The sequence below is a fragment of the Pleurodeles waltl genome, chromosome 3_1 (genome assembly GCF_031143425.1).
Source record: "Pleurodeles waltl isolate 20211129_DDA chromosome 3_1, aPleWal1.hap1.20221129, whole genome shotgun sequence".
NCBI classification, from domain to species: domain Eukaryota; kingdom Metazoa; phylum Chordata; class Amphibia; order Caudata; family Salamandridae; genus Pleurodeles; species Pleurodeles waltl.
In genome coordinates, this window is record NC_090440.1 from 1709750037 (window position 1) to 1709774196 (window position 24160).

Genomic DNA, 24160 nt, shown 5'->3' on the forward strand with positions numbered 1-24160 from the left:
CTCACTCCTGTTTTCACTTTCTTCTTGCTCCTGCATTTTTCCCTGCAGAATTTATTTCTGTTTTGCCTTTTTCTTTGTTTTTCCTCTTTTTCAGGAGTTCCTGTGATAGAGGTTTTTTTCCCATTACGTGGGTTTTTCCTCTAGGACTACTTCTGGAGGCTACGCTCTGCCTTGGTGTTTTTATTGTCAGCAGCACCATGGCTACTAGAAGGGGTCGCCCTTATCTTGGCCAGACCAGAACCAGTAAGAAACCAGGTGTCCCTCCAAGTACCTCCAGCCTACAGCAGTAAGAAACATGACAACTTTAGGCCTGATGTATTAAAGTGTTGTAGGAGCAAACCATAAAAATCACAAAATCATAAGCTTTGGGATATCAAAACCCAAGAAACAACATACACTACGATTCAGAAATGTCTTTACGAGACACTATGATAAGCCTTCATATCGTATTGTGTTCTCAAATGTCATAACCTGAGCAACGTCTTATAGCCTTTTTGTATTATATTTACAGAAAGGAATGTGTTACTTACCCTGTAAGTGTCTGTTTATAGCATGTAGTGCTATAGATTATCTTGGTTAGCATACTCAAACTATCTACTGTTGAGCTGGGAATTTTGCAACTTGTTTTTTACAAAGAAGTATTTAGAGTCATGAGGTGTAGTGACTCCCCATTTATTTGGCAGTGGACACGGGAATCACTCCGTTAATAGGTTGTTTTCCACACAGCGAGTGAGGGTGAAGATGGAGCAGGAAAGTGTGATAGATGTATACAAATAGTTTAAGTAAATAATGTACATCTGCAACAACCAAAGGCTTCTGAAGAGGTGAGTGAATGCATGTGAATCTACAGCACTACACACTATGAACAGATGCACACAGGGTAAGTAATATATCCTGTTTGTAGCATGTGTGGCTAAAGATACGCATTCTCTGTAGAGATTGTAAAGCAGTACTCCCATAAGGGGTGGTTAGCCGGAGAATGTTGCAGATGACTGAAAGACAGTTCTTAGAACAAGTTGGCTAACTCTAACTTATTGGTGTGCTACAATATCCATACAGTAGTTTTTGATAAATGTGTGTGGAGTGGACCAAGAAGATGCCTTACAGATGTCAGCCATAGATTAACCACAATGGCTCACCATCCTCACCCATTGAACCCACTGGTTCACAATACACACATCCCACATACCACACAGGCAAAAAGAACCCAGGTGAAGGAGACTGAACAGACTTTACCAGGAGGGAGCTGATAGGCAGCCCCTCCTGAAGGATACAGGTACCTCTGTGTATACATTAACACTACCACCGCTGTCAGCCTATCTCAGCCTGGGTGAGAGGGCAGTAACCACTCTCTGTAAAAAAAGAGATGCACTATACATTCCCCTTCATCCTCAGAGCCAAGCTCTAGGGTCTCAATCAATGTAAACAAGAGAGCCCTCAGTTGACATGCATGATTGTCATGTTCACTGAGGTAGAGATCAGGACAATCTACAGTACTTTCAAGTGACTTGCCAGGAGATCAAAATAGGTCTGAGAAGCAAGCTCTGCAGAGCCATGCAGAAGCCTTTCTGTCTCAAAAGTATATGTAATTAGGTGCCTTCCAGATTGAGGACCGTTACGAAGTCGCAATGAAGAGTGCCAATATTGAAATGTTCTGAGAGGATGTACCTGATGAAGGGTCAGAGGTCAAGTATTGGGCTTAGAGACCTGTCTTTCTTATGAATCAGAAAGTACAAATAGTACATCCCTTTGCCAAGATGGTGCAATGGTACTGCCTCTATTATTCTATTGAGGATAAGCGCCTGAACCTCTTCAAGAAGAAAGTGCGGGTGCTATGTGGATACAGTGGGTGTGCGGAGAAGGTATGTTTGGTGGGGTTTCAGTGAGTTCCAGGCAGTAGCCATGTTGAATGAAAGAGAGGACCCATTGGTCGGAGGTGATCTCTTCCCAATACTGGAGTAATCCCTGTAGTCTTCCCCAGACAGATGTAGTGTGATGGGGGGAAGTGTAAGGGAGTCACTGCTTAGTGAAGGTGGCTCTTTACCCTCACCTCCTTTGGCCCTTCCACTGATGTTGTTGCTTCTGTAACCACGCTCCCCCCCCCCATGAATAGCTACGTGTTGGCTGCTGTTGGTATTGTTGCTGCTGCCTCTGGTTTAAGGGACGAGGGTCTGGGGAAGTGGTTTTGCTGCCCCCTCATAAACTGTGACCTATGAAAGGACCCCCAAGAAGTACGCGTTTGAAGGACACCATCCCCTCAGCTGTGTCCGTGTCCGTTTTCAGCTTTTCAAGCATCTGATCAACTTGAGGTCCATGTAGGAAGCTGCCCTGGTGTGTGGTGGACACCTATAGTGTTTGCACCTTATACCAGGTCAAGGAAACCCCTATTAGTTAGTGAAATAGTGTCTAGGAAGCCAGGGTTCTCTAGTGGTAGCTGTGGTGAGCAGCCAAGACTGAATCTAGGAGGAGTGTAAAGCACTTGCAGTACTACAGCAGTCACACAGTATCTTATCACACATGAAAGGAACCACACAGTGTTCCAAAACAAATGTATTAGATTACTTATAGGCAGTCTCAGAACTGGAGGTAAGTACACACTATATATGTGTAGGAAGTTGGCTCTGTATATACTTTCTCAAAGTGAGAGATAGTGTGCACAGAGTCCAAGGGTTCCCCTTAGGGGTTGACAGTGGCAAAATTAGATAATATTAATGCTCTATTTTGTGGTACTGTTGTCGAGCTGTAGGCTTATCAGAGGGTAGTGTAAAGCATTTGCTGTACACACACAGGCAATAAATGAGAACACACACTCAAAGACTTAACTCCAGGCCAATAGGTTTTTCTATAGAAAAATATAATTTTCTTAATTTATTTTAGAACCACAAGATTCAAAATTCAAGTAAGTACATAAATTGTAAGGTACTTGGCATAGGTAAATATGGAACTTTGAATTAAAACAGTAATAGACAAAGTTTTGGCAAAAATGGCAATACGCTATTTTAAACGTGGACACTGCAAAAATCAACAGTTCCTGGGGGAGGTAAGTATTGGTTAGTTTTTCAGGTAAGTAAAGCACTTACAAGTTCAGTCTCCTGGGCATAGGCAGGCCACCGTTGGGGGTTCAAGTTAACACCAAACATCCAGCACCAGCAACACAGGGCCGGTCAGGTGCAGAGGTCAAAGTAGGGCCCAAATAGGATAGGAGAATAGGGGTGCTCCGGTTCCAGTCTGCTAGCAGGTAAGTACCTGCGTCCTCATGGAGCAGACCAGGGGGGTTTTGTAGAGCACTAGGGGGGTCACAAACAGGCACACAAAATACACCCTCTGGGGCACAGGGGCAGCTGGGAGCAGTGTGTGAAGTAGGTGTCAGGATTCAGATAGAAAACAATGGAGAGACCCGGGAGCCACTCTGGCGATGCAGGTAGGGCACGGCAGGGGACTTCTCGGGCCAGTCACTGACTGGGCAAGGATGTGGGCCGCCTGCTCGCCACTCCTGCACTGGTAGTTGGTTTCTCTCGGGCCTGGGGGCTGCAAGTGCAGTGCTTCTTCCAGGCGTCGGGTTTCTTTGTTACCGGGCAGTCGCGGTCAGGGAAAGCCTTTGGATTCTCTCTGCAGGCGTTGCTATAAGGGTTCAGGGGGGTCGTCTCAGGGTGTCCAGGGCGTGGGAGTCACCTGGGTGTCCTCTCTGCAGTGTTGGTTCTTCTGGACGCGAGCCTGGGGCGTTGGGTGCAGAGTGTTGGGGACTCACTCTTCCGGAGTGAGGCTGGAGTCCCTTTAAAGATGGTTGTTTCTTGGTTTCTTGGACAGAGCCGCTGTCCATGGGAGTTTCTTGGTCCTTTGGGTGCAGGGCAGTCCTCTCAGTCCTCAGAGGTCACTGGTCCTGCTGGATGCGTAGCTGTGCAGGTTCTTTGAGTCTACAGACAGGACGGCAGGGCTGGGGCCAAGTCAGTTGTCGTCCCCGTCGTCTCTGCTGGGCTTACAGGTCAGCAGTCCTTCTTGTTGTAGGTTGCAGGAAGCTGGTTTCCTGGGTTCAGGGTCGACCCCCCCCCCAAATACTCAATTTAGGGGTGTGTTTAGGTCTGGGGTGCAGTAGCCAATGGCTACTGCCCTGGAGTGTGGCTACACCCTGTTTGTGCCTCCTTTCTGTGGGGAATCCTCCAAAACAAGATGGAGGATTTTTTAAGACAGGGGTCACAACAGCTCAGGCCACCTTAGGGGCTGTCCAGACTGGAAGGTGACTCCTCCTTTTTTTTTCATTATCTCCTCCGGACTTGCCACCAAAAGTGGGGGCTGTGTCCGGAGAGGAGGGCATCTCCACTAGCTCGAGTGCCCTTGGATGCTGTAACACCAGGCTTGAGCCTTTGAGGCTCACCACCAGGTGTTACAGTTCCTGCAGGGGGAGGTGTGACGCACCTCCACCCAGAACAAGCTTTGTTCCTGGCTGCAGAGTGACAAAGGCACTCACCCCATGTGGCTAGAAACCCGTCTGGATGTGGCATGCTGGCAGAAACTGGTCAGCCTAGCACTAGTGTTTGGACTGGTATACAGGGGGCATCTCTAAGATGCCCTCTTTGTGCATTTCTCAATAAATTTGAGTGTTGATATATTGTGCTGAGATGTTTGATACCAAACTTCCCAGTATTCAGTGTAGCCATTATGGAACTGTGGAGTTTGTGTTTGAAAAATTCCCAGACCATATACTCTTTAAGGCTACCCTGCACTTACAATATCTAAGAATTGGCTTAGACACTGTAGGGGTATAGTGCTCATGCAACTATGCCCTCACCTGTGGTATAGTGCACCATGTCTTAGGGCTGTAAGGCCTGCTAGAGGGGTGGCTTACCTATGCCACAGGCAGTGGGTTGTGGGCATGGCACTATGAGGGGAGTACCATGTCGACTTTGTCTTTTTCTCCCCACCAGCACACACAAGCTGTGAGGCAGTGTGCATGTGCTGAGTGAGGGGTCCCCAGGGTGGCATAATACATGCTGCAGCCCTTAGGTACCTTCCCTGGCCACAGGACCCGTGTACCAGGGGTACCATTTACAAGAGACTTATCTGTTTGCCAGGGCTGTGCCAATTGTGGGAACAAAGGTACAGTTTAGGGAAAGAGCACTGGTGCTGGGGCCTGGTTAGCAGGGTCCCAGCACACTTTTAATCCTAACTAGCGTCAACAAAAGGCAAAAAGTTAGGGGGTAACCATTTTCCTACAATCTGTATATAAATATGCATATATATATAGGAGTGTGGTGTACCAATCTTGTCGTGCCCACGTTGGGGCTATGAGTACCATGGTGAGAGAGGTCTGACGTAGTTTGTTGAGTTTGTTGACCAGAAAGGGAAGTAGTGGGAGAGGGGGAAAACCATAAGCAAATGTCCCTAACAAGTGATCCATAGAGCATTGCCTTTGGATAGAGGATGGCGGTGTCTGGATGCGAAGTTTTGGCATTTTGCGTTTTCACTTGTTGCGAATAGGTCTATTTCTCATGTTCCCCACTTTTTAAAGTACTTTTGAAGTACCTGAAAGTGAATTTCCCATTCGTTTGTCTGTTGGTGGGTCCTGCTTAGGAGATCCGCTAGCTGATTGTGTATTCCTGGAATTTATTCTGCTAATAGATGAATATGATTGTGATTTGCCCATTTCCATATAGTTTGGGCTAGAAGAGACAGTTCAGATGAATGTGTCCCGCCTTGTTTCTTCAGGTAATACATGGTTGTCATATTGTCTGTTTTTATCAGCACAATCTTGTGTTTGAGAAGGGGTTGAAATGCTTTTAGTGCAAGGAACACAGCTAATAATTCTAAATTGTTTATGTGAAAGTTTCGCTGTTTTGAATCCCATTTCCCCTGAATGGTAAGGTTGTTGAGATGAGCCCCCCAACCTATCTTTAATGCATCTGTTGTTATTATGGTCTGAGGCACAGGGTCTTGAAAAGCCCGCCCCTTCATTAAATTGCTGAGATTCCACCATTGAAGGGACTTGTGCGTTTGGTGTTCAAACAACACTAGATCTTGCAATTGACTCTGTGCTTGAGGCCATTGCTGTGAGAGGCACTGTTGTAGTGTCCTCATGTTCAGTCTTGCATGCGGTACTGTTGCTATGCAGGATGCCATCATTCCTAAGATTTTCATGATAAATTTTACAGTGTATTGCTGACATGGCTGTATTTGTGGTATGAGATTTTGGAAAGCTTGTATCCTTTGTGAATTTGGATTGGCTAGGGCTCTTTGCATATTTAAAATAGCACTTAGGTAAGGTTGTACCTGTGCTGTCTGAAGATGAGATTTTTGGTAGTTGAGAGTGAACCCTAGTGTATGTAGGGTCTCTATTACGTATTGAATGTGTTGTTGGCATTGTATAAAATTTCTTGATTTTATTAGCCAATCGTCTAGATATGGAAAGACATCTACGTGTTGTCTTCTTAGGTAGGCTGCCACTACTGCCAGACATTTTGTGAATACCCTTGGAGCTGTTCTTATGCCGAATGGTAGAACTTTGAACTGACAATGTTTTCCTGCTATCACAAAGCTGAGGTATTTTCTGTGAGCTGGATGGATGGGTATATTGAAATACACATCTTTGAGGTCTAACGCAGTCATGTAATCTTGTTTTTGTAGTAGTGGAATGACGTCCTGTAGAGTTACCATGTGAAAGTGTTCTGACAGGATATATAAATTTTGAGATCTGAGGTCTAGGATAGGCCTGAGAGTGCCATCCTTTTTGGGAATGAGGAAGTATAGTGAGTATACTCCTGTTCCTTGTTGAGAATGTGGGACTAATTCTATTGCTTGTTTTAGTAGTAGCGATTGTACTTCTTGCTGTAATAGAACATTGTGTTCTGGGGACAGCTTGTGGTAATGTGGAGGAATGTTTGGAGGGGTACAAATCAATTCTAGGCAATAGCCATTGTGGATAATTGACAATACCCAATGGTCTGTGGTGATGTTTTGCCAATGGGAGTGGAATTGCTGCAGTCTTCCCTCCACAGGAGATGTGTGGGGTTGAGGGATGGCAAATAAGTCACTGTTTAGATGGGGTAGTGGCTTGATGTGAAGTTTGGAACTTGCCTCTGTTTCTAAAGTATTGACCTCTGTAAGACCCTCTAAATCCCCCTCTCTTGTACTGCTGCTGCTGTTGTCCTTGCTTTGCCTGGGAGGTAGAAGCCTCAGTGGATTGTGTCTTGAATCCTCCTCTGAACTGTTGTCTGCGAAGGGAGCCTCTATAGGGTGTTGTATATAATGCTCCCATTGCTTTGGCAGTGTCTGAGTCTTTCCTCAGTTTTTCTATGGCCATATCGACTTCAGGGCCAAGCAAATGCTTTTTATTAAAAGGCATGTTGAGCACTGCCTGCTGGATTTCTGGTTTAAAACCAGAAGAACGTAGTCATGCATGTCTACGTATAGTAATGGCAGTTCTGACACTTCTAGCTGCTGTCTCTGCAGCATCAAGGCCAGATCGTATATGATTATTGCTTAGAGCCTGACCCTCCTCTACAATTTGCTGTTTCTTTTTTTGGTGTTTCTTTGGCAGGTGCTGTATGAGTACCGGCATCTCGTCCCAGTGGGCTCTATTGTACCTCGCTAGCAAGGCTTGTGAGTTGGCAATTCGACATTGATTGGTCGCCTGTGTGGCCACTCTCTTGCCAGCAGCATCGAATTTCCTACGTCTCCTTATCAGGAGGAGGAGTATCCCCTGATGACTGGCTATTAGCCCTTTTCCCAGCCGCACTTACTACCACTGAGTCTGGAGGAACTTGGTGTGTAATATAATCAGGGTCTGTAGGAGCAGGTTTATACTATTTATCAGTGTGTGGAGTAATTACTCTAGCTTTGACTGGCTCACTAAATATTTGATCTGCATGTTTAACCATGCCAGGTAGCATAGGAAGGCATTGATATCTTAAGTGGGTGGAGGATAGAGTGTTCAACATAAAATCCTCTTCTAGGGGCTCAATGTGCATAAGCACCCCATGGTATGCTGCCGCCCTGGAAACAACCTGCGTGTATGCAATAGTGTCCTCTGGTGGAGAAAGCTTGGAAGGGTATAAATCAGGTTCATTGTCAGGAATAGGATCTGGGTCGTATAGATCCCAAGGATCCACTGTATCACCGTGTGAATACTGCAAATGAGTTGGTGAAGGGAAAGGTGGTGGGCTAGTGGGTGGAGGCGAAAAAGAAAGTTGTGGTGAATGAGTGGGAGAAGTATGGACAGGTGCTGGCTTCTTCTTATGCTTATACATTTTTGCTGGTGGTTGAGCAGTGTCTAATTGTTCCTGAAAGGCCAGCTTTCTTTTGGTTTGCAGAGGAGGTGCAGTAAGTATCCTCCCAGTCTTTTTGTGGATGTGAATCCTGGATTGTCTTTCATCCATAACCTCAAGGATAGGCTGAATCTCAGGGTCCTCATCAGAAAGTCTATAAGATTGTTCATGCAGTGATTTTGAGCTCTGTTTAAGATGGCTCGAAAGTGCTTGCTCTTCTGAATAAGAAGATTTTTTCGGTTCCGAAGAGAGAAGCTTTTTCAGTCCCGAAAATGGAGTCAGTTGTTTCGGATCCGAAGCAAGGTGTTGAGGCTTCGACTCCGAGGAATGAGGACGCTTGCTCGAGTCCGAAGCAAAACTCTTCATGGATTTACTCGACTCCAATACCAACGGAGGAGTGGCCTTTTTCGGCGCTGAACCCAAAGGTCAGTCGACAATAGTCTTTTTTCGGGTCAAACTATGGCTCTCTGGCAGTGGTATACCCAAGACCTCCAATGGTTTTTTATACGCGGGCATAGGGGCAGACGTACTCACGTGCTGTCTAGCAGTGATAGGCCTATCTTCTTCCGATTCTTGTTCGGAGTCGGTGTCTCTGATGGAGACAGCTGTCTGCGCCTGTTCTTCCTCCGTGATGTTGAGATGTTCCGTACCCTTCAACGCCATTGCCAATCTTCTGGCTCTCCAATCGCGCAGGATCTTCTTGGATCGAAACGATCGACAGGCCTCATAAGCTTCTTCTTTGTTATCGTGAGAAAGACACAGATTACAAACAAGGTGTTGGTCTGTGTAGGGAACTTTTGCATGGCATCGAAGACAAAATCGGAATGGAGTCCGATCTATCAAGCTTCGATGCGGTAGGCCCTAACAGGCCTGAATCGGGCGCACGTGCACAGAAGGGCGAAATCTAATTTCCGACTGTACTGTCGGCTTGAGGCTAGGTGGAAACGCGATCGAAACAATACCGATGATTAAGGGAGTTTTCTAAAATTTCCGATTTGAAAACTCGGAGTGAGAGGAAACATGTCCGAACCTGACAGCAGAAATAAAACAATCTAACAATGGAGTTGATGCCCATGCGCAGTATAACCGAGAGGAGAAGTCACTCTATCCCGTTACTCCGAAAAGACTTCTTTAAAGAAAAACAACTTGTAACACTCCGAGCCCAACACTAGATGGCGGAAAAATGCATAGCATGTGTATCTGCAGCTACACATGCCATCGAACATATATATACACACACTCAATAAGTATTAGGAATTAGCATGGAAAACAACAAGCATTGGCAAGAAATAGTCGAAAATAGCTATGGCCCTATAGGGGAATGTGAAGTGAAGTCCCCCACCCAAGGATGTGGACTAGTTAGAAGGGAGTTGGGAGTGCTCACTACTTCAGAGGTAAGTTACCTGGTCTTTCCGAGAGACTAACAAGGGGACTTGGAAAAGGAAGATTTCAAGACCAGGACCAGTGAAGTAGAACCCAGTGATGGATTCCAGATGAAAGGGACCTACAAAAGAAGGAGACAGAGCCCAGTCCACGCAGGAGTTTCCAGATGGGGCAGGAGCCACTACCCACCTTTCTGTGGATGAAGATGAGGGTCGCTGATGGAAGATGAAGATCAGCTATCGAGCCATGCAGAAGATGTCCCAAGCCAGTCGCAGGGTCGCAGACGGTCAGTGGACAGGAGGACCACAACAAGTCTTGGCAAAAGAAGATCTGGGCAGGAGAGGATTTGCAGAGAAGAAGAGGATCAGCAAGGTCCAAATGACTTGACCCTTGGAGGGGAGTCCGGGCTGACCCTCAGCAACCTGGAGGGCAAGCAGAAGCCATCACAGCCCTCCACAGGCAACCCACTGGCAGCAGGCAGTAAGTTGCAGTCAGGCCTGATCAGCACACTTGGAGAGGAGTCCCACGTTGCTAGAGCAGCAGAGGAGAGACTGTCCTTGCAGGGATGAAGTGCTGGAGGCTGGGGCTACATGGAGCCTGTTGATCCCTTGGAGCAGGAGTCAACAAGCCTTAGTAGCTGCAAGAGTCACTGTGCACAGGGGTACTGTTCTGCAAGGAGCGGCAAGGGCTTACCGTCTCCCAAGTTGGACAGCAGGCAGAGAGGACCAAGGGCCTGGTGTGTGATGGACACCTATGGTCTGGTCACCCTATACCAGGTACAGGTATTCCCTATTAATGAAGTGTAGGCAGTGTCTAGGAAGTCAGGGCTATCTAGAGGTGGCTGTGGATGAGCAGCCAAGACTTAAGTAGGAGGCCTGCAGACACATTTTGCATGGGCTCCCATGGGTGGCACAATACATGCTGCAGTCCATGGGGAAACCCTGCTGCCTCAATGCCCTGGGAACCTAGATAACATATACTAGGGACTTATAGGGGGGCACTATTATGCCAATTGGGGAGTGCACAAGGGCAACCAAATTTAGAGGAAGAGAGCACAATCACTGGGGCCTGGTTAGCAGGATCCCAGTGAAACAGTCTAAACATACTGATAGCAGGCAAAAAGTGTGGGTAACCATGCCAAAAAGAGGATCCTTTCCTACAATGATGTCATCATTTGGGGAAGGTTCGGCTGGGTGCAGATGAGCATTTGTGTAGCATAGGGTTCCTCTGGATACTGTAGACTGCCTTTCCCATTTAATAAGAGCTGTGACCGCTCTAGGGAAGCTGGGGATTGTGGCATGTATGGTGGTGTTTGTGAGGGAAGAGAATGGAGAGGAGGAGGTTAAGGATAAGGAGGGGACTTAAGAGGTGGAAAAGCAGGAGGATGAAAATGTCAGGCAGGAAGGGGGTAGGTGCCCTTGACCTTATGTTTTTTGTGCCTTGGAGAAGGGATGGGTTCCAAGAAAATTTGCTCCTCTAAGGATAACTTCACCCCTTCTTTGGGAGTATGTTCTGAAGTTTTGGTGAGAACTTGGTGGAGATTTTCTCAGTTTGTCGGTGAACAAAGAAGCACTTCTGGTGAGCATCCAACACCTCCTGTAAGCACTGGAGAATAGACTGCTCCTAGTCACCGTCGATGGTGCCCTCGATGTCATGCCTTTTGGCATTGATGACAGATTTGATGCCGAAGTGTGCTTAGGTGTTGGTGCCGAGGTTGATTCTGGCACCGGTTTTGGCATGGTCTTCAATGCCAAAGTTCAAGAGCCTGTCTGCTCCAAGGTAGGCCTGGAAAAGAGAGCATTGTTGGCTTCGAGGGTGTCGGTGCCAACCATGGCCCAAAAGCAGCTGTAGGCTAGCAGGCTGTTTTGGAGTCTCTGGGCTTGATACCCCACCCCCACTAGGGTAGTGCACTGCCTGTCCATGGGGTAGCTGTGCAACCATGTGTTGGAATTGAGTAGTTACCATTCTCATGGTTGACATCTTGGTGGGTCGTGGAGACTTTGGATTTAGTTGGTGCTCCCTTTTGGAGTTAGAGGGCGGGTTTGCCTCCAAGATGAACTGCAGCAACTGGCATGGCTGGAATGGCTGGATTGTTCCTCCAACTTAATGTCATGATCCTCAAAGATGTCAGTGGAGTTGTGTTTGTTATACTCTACATCCTTTGATGGAATGGTTCAACCTCTGTTCATGTCAGAACCAAAGAGTCTTCTTTGACTAAAAGGTGAGGCAGGCCTGGAACATAGTCTTCTTGTGCTTGAGCGAGAGGCAGGGGTTGCAGGCTTGAATGTGGTCAGTCCTGAGGTACTTGGAGTGACAAAGGGTGTCGTATTGGAAGGGCATTCTTTCCATCACTGAACTAGCATTCTCAAAGAGAAGGCACCCGAGACAAGGGGTGGAAGATCCTGGAAGGGGGCTGGGGTCCCCACAGAGGGTTTCTAATAGCAGCCCAGTGGAAGCTCGTCTGAACCCAATGGCAGAAAACAACAATCTAGTAATGTAACTGATGCCCATGTGCATTGGCATCGAAGGGAGAAGTCTCTACACCTCATAACTTGAAAGAATTCTTTGAAAGTTGCAAACAGCCAGCCCTAACATTAGATGGCAGGAGCATGCAGATCATGTGCATCTACGATCACACATGCTATGAACACATACTACTGTGAATGAATTTCTCACTATCAGCCCAGCTCACACCTAAATGACATATCCAGTCTCACAGAATAAGGATTTGTGACTTTTTTTTATTGTGAATGACAAATTCAATTTTGGGAAATCTGACATTGTGCTACATATTCCACCCTCAGAAATTTACTGCAGGAATGCAGGCTGCAAAATGCAGAGAACACTGACAAAAAAAAGTTTGTGAGTATCCAGCAACATTTTACAAGTAGTTTCCGATCCTGGAAACACATGCAAATTCCATCCTGTGACAGGTAGGAGTAAATGTGAAGTCAGTGTGGAGACGTTAAGGAAGAATAAGGTATTTTCCACATGGTGAAAGGAAAATAGAGTAACATGTGGCCATGCATATTTCTGCCTAATTTACTCATGTGCATTATTCACCTAATCAAAGCAACATGTGAACATTTTGTTAAGTAGCATACTCCTAGAAACCAGTGACTTTAGCTAATTTCCATTAGTATTTTTGGATTCTTTTAAATTCCATCAGTCAGATGTATGCCATTTCCAACCCCTGCAATGTAAACTGAACTATATGAATTCCACCAGCCTAGACCTAAAAAATGTTAATGGGATGAGCAGAAATGCCATCATTTAATGTAGCCTCTTCTGTAGGACAACTGCGCACATGGCAAAAAGTCGTTTTTGAAAGCATTGATTAAATCTTGCTCGTTGAAGCATTAGAGGAAAGTCACAGATACTCTATTGATCAGTCGGTGGATTGATTCCCTGGTAACTCTTAATAAGACCCACTAAGGTCTTTTTATGAAATGTAAAGTTCTGTGTTCCATGTGGTCAAATGACACTTAGATGGATCGGAAATACTACAACACAGAATCACAGATAGTCACTTTGTAGATAATGGCAGAAAACATTTGATAGAGACATGCAATAGACTGGAACAGATGTGTTTTCTCCCAAGAAGACCAATAAGAAATTGCTATTTGAAATATATTAATTACTGGCTGTGCAACAAAGATAGCTAAACTCGAATTTTGTTTTCTTCGTTTAGCAAACCTTGGATACAACCCATTATCTCCTTGTGTTTCAGTCTATTATTTGTAAACATTGAGGGCACTTGGAAACAGGATAACCAGCATTAATAAGTGCTAAATATAAGAAGAAGAATGGAACGTTTCCAAAATGAAGTTCATAAAAAGCATTGTGACTGAAAGGCGGGTACAAAGGCTGCTTCATAAGTTAAAGCAGAGGAATATTTCATGCTATTTCACACCAGCCATTCAGCAACCTTTGCATATAAGTGTGATAGACTAGGAGTTAAAAGAAGACCTAGGTTTAATCAACTATGTATGAGTACATTTCACATTATTTTTAGTCTGACTTACTTGCACATGAATGGATGGGCATACACATACTGCAAAGATTAGGTACAATAGCTACTTACATCTGTTTTGAGGCATGTTGAAAGGGTGATTTTTCTGGCTGGTCAGCTTGGAACCAATCACAGTGTCTGCTGATCTCTGGAGATAGATGGAACGCATTCTCACCTAGAACAGAAAACACGCTATACATGAACATGTGTCTCAAAAACCAACATGAATGCCTCTGTTCTGAAGCAATCTACTAGAACCTGGAAGGTTCCTTGAGGCTGAAGGCACTGGTTCTAAATTTTAAAGACAAATTCTGGGGTATCCTACAATTGTATCATTGGTGGTAATAGTGGCATCTACTACATTGACATTGGGAAGACCCTCAAGCTTCCAGCATGAGACTGTTTTACATCTAACTCTACGCTTTTCCACTTTCAACCAGTAGCAAATACACACCCAAATTTACTAAGGCTTTGTGGTGTCTCAAGACAGCAGCTGTGATTTATCTTCCAGCACAAAAAGTGTTTTATATCAAAAGCTGCAGTTTTCACACCGTCAAAACCACTTTAAAATTATTTGTGTCAAGAGGGTATTACTCGGGGTGTATCAGTTCAAATACGCATAGGTTAATGCAAATTCCAGCCAATTAAGTTAACCTGAGTAGAATTTGCATAAAATATTAATGCCTATTGGAAGCAAACGTAAACAAGCGGAAATGTGTTGATTTCCCCACAGAAACTGTAAAGCCCTTCTACATTTGTCTGGACATGTGATTTGAACAGGAAAGGTGTGTCTCCAGTATAAACCCTAAGCAAGGCTGTGTACAAACCTTTCTCTGATATTGCGTGAAAGGGAGCACTGTGCAAGACAGAATGCTTGTGTGCCAGAAAAGATGACACCAGTAGAAGGCCATTCTTTGTAGATATGGCACTATGCTCTTTCCCCTATATGCAAATTAGTACAGTTGTATGCTACACTGCCTCACATGGAAATCTTAATAAATCTTTGCTACAGTCTTTTTCTATCACACCTCAAACACTCCATATCACCTTGAGCCCCACTGACTCACTGAATACTTTCCACCTGTGTAATGCCGTTAGAGTGGTTGTAACACCTCCAACTTACTGCTTATAAATCCTGCTAATTGTTGTCCAAACCGCAGCAAGGCGTCTCCATGCAGCTCAGAGGCCTTCTCAACTCTCTTGAAGAAGACATCATGGGGTTCGCTTGCAAAGCTGTACAGGTGCCTGAAGTTGGCTTTCTTACCAATGCCTAATACAACAAAGAAGAAGCCCTTGCACTTGGCTTTGATGATGGTGCTTTGAAGGAGGGTAAGCTCTTTTCCTTTCACTTCTCCTGTCATCATCAGTACAAACACCTTCAGGTCCCTTGGGTGGGGCACCCCTTCAAATACATTGTCCATTGTGTACTCTATAGCTTGCCGTGCAGCTCGAATGCCATCAAGTTGGACCATTTTGTTCATGATGAAATGCTGCATGGATTCTTTAGATCCATAGTCCACAAGGGACATTTCCACTTGTACTGGAAGAGTACTGACATTTCTTTCAAACTCATAAGGGGCATGCTGAAGGATAGCCACTCGTGCATGGTGGGCTGATGACTTGGGATCAGAAGAGATTTCCAGCTGACTCACAACATGGGAAATGTACCTCTTCATTTCTAGAAACTCGGATGGATTGGTGGTCTCTGAGCTGTCCAGCACAAAGGCTATATCGATGTCCACATCAGAAGTGGCTGATCTTCTATCCCTAAAAGTCCTTCCAGCGCTACGGCTTCCACAAATACTGTCAGGGTCACAAACATCTAGAATAGAAAATGATGCAGTTTAGTTTTGCACACATGGCATCACTTTGAACAATCGCTGATCCTGCTGTAGGCACTTACTTCTCTTTTGCCCTTCTGAACATATCAGTGCATTGTTTTTACAACTTTAATGTACTTACTACTGTGATTGGTGATGGGGCTTCTTCCTCTTTGAGCTCCATGCCATTCACAACATTGGCAAGTCTCAAAGAGACCAAACATGCCTGTTTTTGATTAATAGGCATTGGGACTTATTTATGACTTGCCCCTGCACCGTAGGCCGACAGGTCAAAGGAGAGATGTCTTTCACTCCCCTGGCAGAAAAACTTTGCAATACCTTGTATCTAGTAGAGCTGCCACAGCTGTAGCATTATTAAAACACTGAAACCACATGTTTAATGCACCAAAAGTTGGGTTATCAGAAAGAAACATACCAAGCAGGAATAGTTATTGAAAAAAAAGAAACCTATGGTCGCGACAGACTCTGAGTTTTCACTCTGTGCGTGGGGATAATTTCTCAATTCTCAGTTCAGGACTCCCAGGTTTTCCCTAGTGGTCCTGAAAAGCAAGTGTAAAGCACCTGCCCTCCATGTGGTGGTCTGTCAGACGTACATTGGTTGACAGCATAGTGGCAGATGCACTGCCAGTTAAAGGTTTGAAGGCAGAATCATCAGAGGTTCTGCTGTTCGAAATTTAGTGCTTCCCTCTCCTCTAAACAGTTCGCAGATGGAACATCCAACACTTTTTGGTGGACATCCCCCATCTGTCAACCTCCAAATGAGCCCCATTGCCTTTACTTGTTGACAATATTCTGATGACCACCACGAGTCACTGATGCTAAAACATGAAATTTCTCATTGAGAAGATGCTTAACTACAGCTTGCGTTACATTACTGGATTCTGATCTGGAGTTCCTGGGAATTACAGTCCCACAGCGAGCCTTTGCTCTTGCACATTACAATGAATATTTTATAATGTATTTGCTTCCCATCACTTTCAGATTACTCACCCAGGCACACGTGGCACTTGAGCGCCTTTTCTATGGTCCTGTTGAACTCTGCACCAGTTCCAACGACGACAACCTCACCCAATTCTGTGCTGTTCACCTAGTGGGAGCAATGGAAGAAAAGGACAATATTTTTATGGTCGGGCATAAAAGCTGACTAGCAATGGAGTGATTATTGGTAACAGGCCTAGAATATAACAAATCAGTTTGCCACCACCTCTAAAGCTGATGCTGACTTGTCATGTGCCAGACAAACATCAATATTCAAATTATACAAATAACCTACAGCATAATGTAAACTTTGAATGACGTGAAGTGGGCTTTTCACTCCTCAAGATATGTACTGAATGGGCATGAAGACTGAGCTAGCTTCCTAAATGAAAGCTTGATTATTCAGTGGAACCTATTGTGAATGGAAAAGAGACAATTAACTCTGTTCGATGACTCGAGTGTGGACAATCAGTCTGCAGTAGATAGGGCTCACAAGGATACAGAGCTGAAATAGCCAAGGGTGGACTTCGATTAAGCCTTTAAGAGATCCCAGAAAGTTTAGAGCAGGTTGCGGGGATCTGTTCAAATCCTGACATGACTGACTCGGCCTTTCTTCCTTTTTAGAACGATAACACATTAATCAATACGTTGGGTAGTAAAAGTGGCTACAAAGTAAAAGAAGTCACCAGACTACTTAGTTTGCAGCATAGAACATAGAAAATATTCAGTGTGAAACCCAGTTTTGACACGTTTCAGAATTTGAAAGTGCATGCATATAAAGTTATTTTGTGTACCTGAAGTGCTTGTGAAAGTGCTCGGTCTGCCCTGTTGGTGAGGAACAGTGATGACACCCCAGCGTCATACAGTTTCAGTACTGCCTCGTTGAGCTGTGGTGAGGCTCTAGCTGGACCATTGCTGAAGAAGACAGCCACCTTTCTCATCAGGAAACCACTACGCGCCCGCTTGAAGGTGTTGCGGGCCACAAAGGACATTACATTCTCCAGGCTGCGTTGCTTGGTGGTCACAGGTACCTGCAAGTTTTCAATTTGCTGTATTAGGGCTGTCTTCCTGTGGGAGTCAGAAAAGCGGATCTCAGTAGTGACATCACTGTTGTAAGTGACAACAGCAGCCCTTGCACCACGTGGGCAGTTGCTCTCAGCAATAGTTAGCTGCCTCACAATTCGCAAGACCGTCTGCTTCATGCTGTTGAAAGCATTCTGGTTGACGCCGGAGGAGGTGTCGAGGGCAAATGCAAGCTCTGTAGGGTAGACTGGGCACTCCGTAGGGCCTGTAATGAATGCCATTCAAAGATATAACATTAATTGAAAGCATTAAACAAATCTAAGTCTAAAAATAGAAATAAATTGAATGTGTATAGATACTCACCATAGCAGCAAGCTGCAAATATTATGAACAACAAAGAAAATGGTTAAAAACAGTTTCCTCCAATAGCACACAAAACACACATACTCACTCAAAGACAAACACAATTCATATGCAATACCTCATGGTCTTTAACTTAGGACAGACCAGTAAGGTTCCTGCTGATGATTTAACACACATGTCCAGATCCACCAATCCAAGATGAAATACCTATTTTGTGTAGTTGGAGAGTTAGACAAAATCACCACAAACAGTGTGGAATTTGGCGTTCTGTTTTAAAATAATTCAGGATCCTTATTTAGAACATAGTAAAAATATAGCCACTACAATGCAGAAATATCAGTTCTTATCTCACATAGAAGCCAGATTACTTCAGTTCCCACACCAGTTTGTATTATTTTTAATTCTGTTTAAGACGTTGTATAGCCTTCTGAGCCACATCATAAAATTTATGGCAAAATATTCATATTAGTGACTGTTGACTGCTAATTATTTTGCACAAAATGTCTCTCGTTCAGAAAAAATGCTTCTAAACCTGAAAATGTGACTGCAATTTAAAGTGGAACTTTGATTTACATGCTGCAATTCTTAGTGTGAGGGAAAAACAACTCTTTTCCCATTTCTATATCTGCAAAAACCTGTGCGAGATGCACTGAATCCAAAAAGTACAGAATTCTGCAACTTCTATCCTAGGATGGAAAATGCTGCTCAGATCTACTAATTTTCACTTCCAAATATTTTATACTCACGGCAATTATCTTTGATATTCTTAACAAGAGAACATTGCTGAAAAAGCATAAAGAAAAATATAAAGACAGATTAGTACAGCTAGCTTCAAAACAGAATTCATATGCACAATATAAGCTGAAAGAAAAAGGATGAGCAACTTACGTCTTTTGAGTCTCCACTTGCCCCTTTAAGGCCCTGGATGGGTGGAACATTCACATACATTAAAATCACATATCAGAAACAATATTTACAATGATTTAGGGGTATCAACGTTGCAAAACATATACTAAACTATCATTCAAGAAGTAAAATGTTATCTCTGCTGAGGATTGCACTGACAAATTCAAAGTCTTAACTGAAGGCGAAGGCCCACAATGGGGCTATTACCTCGAATTACACGAAATAAAAGGCAATAAACAACATCCCCACTACCAAACTCATAAACACAGGCACACATTCCTTCTCACTCTGTAAGCTTCATATTCTGCCTCCACGCTTTCAAAGAACCAGAAAGCATGTAAACCCCATGTTGCTGCTTCTCAAAACTACTGGCGTGTAGCGAGCTTGTCAGCAAGAATGCTCACAAAACGTATAAGTTATGCAAGATTAGCCAGTACGTTGCCAAGAATGGTCACAAATACGTCATAGATATACAGCATTAGGTAGGATACCTTCAAGAATGCTCACAGCACGTTACAGATGAGACACTATTGTACTGGGATAGCTAGTCTGCCACTACGAAACCATGCGTGTTATGGATGGACCATTATTATGAAATATGTCCCATATGGGCCAATATTGGGCAGGGATAGTCACAATGGTACACGAATGTCCACAAATAGGTCATGGATGAGTCAGTAATAGCCACAATGCTGCCAATAGCGTCCACAGTATCCTTTGGATGGCCCATTATTATGCAGGGTAGCCAGAATGTCAGGGAATATGCCTACAGTTTGTCTTGAACAATATTCAGCAATAACGTATATGTTGCTTTGAATACCCACAAAATATATAATCGAAGGACCACTATTATGGTGGGACAGCCAAAATGTCATGATTGAAATCTTCCACTTGCCTCACCCAAGATGCGGCCCCGCACAGGAGGAAGCATAGAAAGCACAGCTGAATATTTCTATATTCACAATCCAAGTGGAAGGATTTTGGATTAGCTGTCTGCCTTTCATATGTATTTTTCTGAGAATAACATTGAATGGTTAAAAGCTCTGTGGTGCAGGGGACTAGCAAATAGCTAGAAATGGACCCAGGAAGTATATTTCCACAGAGACAATTTTGCTATGGAATGAAGCAACTTTCAGATTTTCGTGATAGTTGAGCTAGGAGTTCCATTCATGGACAAAGGAGCACACTCATTAAATGCTTTGTCTCATAAAGTAATTTTGGATCAGCCCAGACACTTGCTCCTCGAACTGTAATCCTAGATAGATCACTCAACAGTATATGGTAATGCAGAATGGACTCCCGCACCACAGGGGATGGAACTATACAGTCCATTCACAAAGGAGACGACTGCATCAGGCATTGGTTCACTTAAGCCATTCACACGGACTGGGTCTCTTCATGTTGTACATATATTTAGCCAATGTCTGGACCATTGCAGATATAACAAAAAACAAACACTTACATGTGGACCAGCGTTTCCGTTTTCTCCTTTCTGGCCGGGTGTTCCAGGTTCTCCAGCTCTGCCCTAGAAGAGGATTAAAAAATGATCAGATTGCACAACCACCAGTGGGAGATGAGGTGTCCGCACCCTGCATCTGAGATACTATACTGAGATACTATTCTCTCTAAAGATAGCTTCTGTACTGCACTAGATAAAAAGCTCTTGAGTCCAGGACCTTTTGAATGATGATCGATTCAAAGCTAGAGTGGATTTAGGCTCAATAAAGATGCCAAGAATCACAATGCTCTTTGAATGATTATGACTGCGTAGCAGATCCCTCGTCTTTTTCTCCTGGATCCCTCTGACATCCCTGTCTCTTGAATCACCCATTTGTAGATTTACATGAAGAAAAGTGGAGGGGGTTTTGGACACGAGTTCTATGCTAGTGCACCTTTCTGTACCAAACACCCAAGAGAGGGGCTAATTTAAAAGCCCCTTGCGCCACCGGAATGTCACTTTTAGTGACGGTCTGGTGGCGCAACGCCCTATCCCATATGTACAAGACATGGTAAGCCACTTTTTGTGGCTCAACGTCACAGTGTAAATACAGTCCCTTTACACGCATCACTTAGTGTGAAAGGGGTGTACAATGGGTGTTGCTGTGGGCGTTCCACTGCAACACCCTTTGTATTTTGACACTGCCCCAGATTTATGAGAAATCATAAACCTTAGCCAGCACCAGAAACTATCGCCACCCTAGGGGTGGTGTTAGCAAGGTGCAAAAAGGAGAAATACTTTTATTTCTCCTCGTTTTTGTTTTTTATGTGTGCTGCATTCTACAGCACACATAGAAAGAACAAAACGCAATAAATGATTGTTTATGTGCAGGAACGGACACCTTCCTGCACATAAACAATCATTTCCTGCCGCGCAGGCACCCTTGCACTGTGGTGCAAGGGTGCCTTCGTTGGTGCTAGGCAGCTAAATCTAGCACCAGCACTCGGACTACCATATTGTCTTAAATTCAGCACATTCCTGCGTTTCTGAAGTGATGCGCCACTTTCTACTAAATAAGGACCGGAGTCTCTACATCTCACTTCGCTGTAAGCCAGGTATCCTCTAAATAATGAATGCCCTAAGGTTCACACCGTTTCCATCAATTATGTATGTCAACGTTGTAATCTTCTCAATGTCCATTATTTAAAGAGAAATAGTTGTATTTTGTGTTAGCATAAGGAGCAAAAGATTATCTGGCCTCACAAAGGATATGAAACACGCCATTCAAGTAACAATTGAAAACAATTTCAAGACAACGTGGTAATTTCATTTATTAATGGTTATGTAGTAAATATCATTGATGTTAGACTTAGAGCGTGTGATCTTTCTTAAGTTTTTTCAATGTACACTACAGGTTTAAATTCAGCATATGATGGCGGAGGGAGAGGGACAGGGTAAACTGTCAATAGTGCAGAGTACAGAGGACAAGGCAGGAGAACTAAACAGAGCTCTCACCTGAATTATTAACATCTTTGAATCACCTGGTTCCTGCTGTCGATTCACAATCTACAGGCCTGCCTTCCTGCATCCTGGGCCATTGACAGGCATTTCAATACATTGCGAAAGAGGGGTGGGACAAGAAGTGCCTCATACAGTTTCTCCACAAAGCTAAAACTCTCAGCATCACATTTACTTTCATTGTGATGAAGATTTTTCCAAATGTTTGTGACTTGGTGAGTTTTCAACGTGATGAAAACAGAATTGATGTCCTGACAGGGGCGCAAAGTGCATAATGGATATTGATGATGAGTTCTGTCTTGCGTTCTCTAACGAAATCATAATATAGCATTTGTCCTTGAAAAGCAAATGTTCACTCTTAGATACCATGGAGCAAAATAAAAGGTGTTCATCGTTACCTAACTCAGTGGTATTTATTTTATCAACCTTAATTTAAACCTGCAACCATGTATCCAGGCAGAGATCCATGCAATGCATGCATTAGTCCACTTTGCCCCTAGGTTCAGGTAATAAGACCACACATTTCCCCACTTTTTTAGTCCTTTCCTCTGCCTTAGAGGTTCATCCCCTAGAAACCACCACGAGGAATGCTGCAATAATGCATGAACCAATTGTGCTGTACTGATGCTTCTTAGGTTAGTTTCTGTTCTCCCAGAACCTTTTGCGTCCTTTTCTCTTCAGACTTTGAACTACTCATCATCAGTGTGCAATGTTATCTGCAGAAGGTGTGTTACCTTACTCTCAGTCTCAGTAGTTCAGCAGTATGTGGATACAGTGTAGATACACTGAACACTGAAACAAGCGAAAACAGGGCCCACGGAATTGTGAGGGGCATCTCAGAGGTCAAACTTACCCGACGGCCACGGTTTCCCTTGGGTCCCAAATCTCCGTTCAGGGCCTGGTCTCCTGCATCACCCTATATGATAGAGAGGATGAACAGTAAATCATATCATGCCTTAAATATCCAGCCATCATGGTGGCTATGCAGTATTTTTCAAATTAAGAAAAGGCAAAGGAACATAGCAATAGAGTCATGAAAACATACTTGAAGTAGCTATCATTTGATCAGAGACATAGGAGAGTAGAGAGACTTCATATTGAGCTACAAGGAGAAAGAGAGTGCATAAGAGGGGGAACAAAGAGGAAAAGTGAGTGAACAAGAAGGAGAATAGCGGTATATAGGGGGGAAAGGAATCAGTGGAAAGATCTAACATAGAGAGGTGGGACTAGCAGGTCTAGCATAATAGAAGTAGAAACATACCTTCTAATTGTTATGAGGCAATGATGAGAGAAGTATAACAGAGACTTCACTAGCAAATGAGTCAGCCGTATGGATAGAGAGGTCCCATTTTTCCTACTACTTAAGCATTTGAAAATGTATTTCCCAAATTCTCAGGATAGACAGCTGAGTATTACCATTTGGATATCTTTATAACTATAAGTTTCTTGTTTTAGTTGTATTCCATCTCCTTGACAAAATAAATTAGAAATGTTTGAGAGATTTATCATAGCATTGAGATAACAATCAAGGGACAAAGAGAGGGAGATAATGACATAGTAGATGAACAAAGAACAGAGTCATGTTGTAATCACATAAATAATGAGGGGACATAAAGGAATTTAAATGGCTCTGTTTGTATGTCAATTGCAACACTAATGTTGGTCCTCTCCACTATACTTATGAGACGCTCCTCTGCTGCATCTGTGGAAAGCCCCTCTAATGATCCTATGTCACACCTAGCCACTGCTTCTCTGTGAGACCTTTCTAATGCTCTTATATGAGGCTTTTCTAATGCTGTTATACCTCTTTTCCATGTGAGGCCTCTGCACTTCTCTTATATGGGACTCTATAGGGTACCATATTAGAACTACTAGGTGAGATATATCTAATGCTAGTGAGAAAGGGGAAACTATCTGGTAGCCCCTAAGTGGAACCAATGTGGTGTATACATTGAATCTCTGAAGGCTAACACTCAGTAGTTTACCACTCTCGTCTTTGAGGACTGGTCTTGACAGTACTAGCCGTAACAGGTTTCAGCCCTGCCAAGCACCTTCCAACCACTGAATGACCTAAAAAGTATTCTCAACTCTATCCTAAAAAATGGATTCCAAAGTAGCTCCTTGCCTTATCTCAGGAGCCTCCTCAAAAAAAACATAACTTCCAGACTCAGAGTCCAGCTAAAAAAAAGGCATGGTATCAATAAGCCCCTTTGTTATAGGAGGGTGTCAACAATGAGACATGTCTCCACCTTGAGAAGAGACTTGGCTCTGAGAAGACAAAAGAGTATTTGATGCTGGAAAAGACTTTCACATCAACAAAAAACGGAACACAAAGCTGTTATATGAATATGAGGAATTGGATTGTCCTATCTCTATCTGATGCTTGCAAAGGACAATTTATACAAATCTTTGAAAAGGACAGATTGCAGCACAGGCCACA

The 24160-nt window shown here is 43.9% G+C and overlaps 1 protein-coding gene across 1 annotated transcript in view; it reads right to left on the bottom strand.

The window, feature by feature from the left end:
* COL6A3 (collagen type VI alpha 3 chain) overlaps positions 1-24160 on the bottom strand; it is a 291731-nt gene that overhangs the window by 56082 nt on the left and 211489 nt on the right. The window contains exons 32-40 of the mRNA XM_069225565.1: positions 22574-22636; positions 20227-20289; positions 18747-18779; positions 18605-18641; positions 17859-17870; positions 17267-17760; positions 16485-16581; positions 14777-15475; positions 13726-13828 (exon numbers count right to left, since the gene is read on the bottom strand). Of these exons, the coding sequence (XP_069081666.1) occupies positions 13726-13828; positions 14777-15475; positions 16485-16581; positions 17267-17760; positions 17859-17870; positions 18605-18641; positions 18747-18779; positions 20227-20289; positions 22574-22636 (1601 nt within the window). The remainder of the gene's footprint in view (positions 1-13725; positions 13829-14776; positions 15476-16484; positions 16582-17266; positions 17761-17858; positions 17871-18604; positions 18642-18746; positions 18780-20226; positions 20290-22573; positions 22637-24160) is intronic.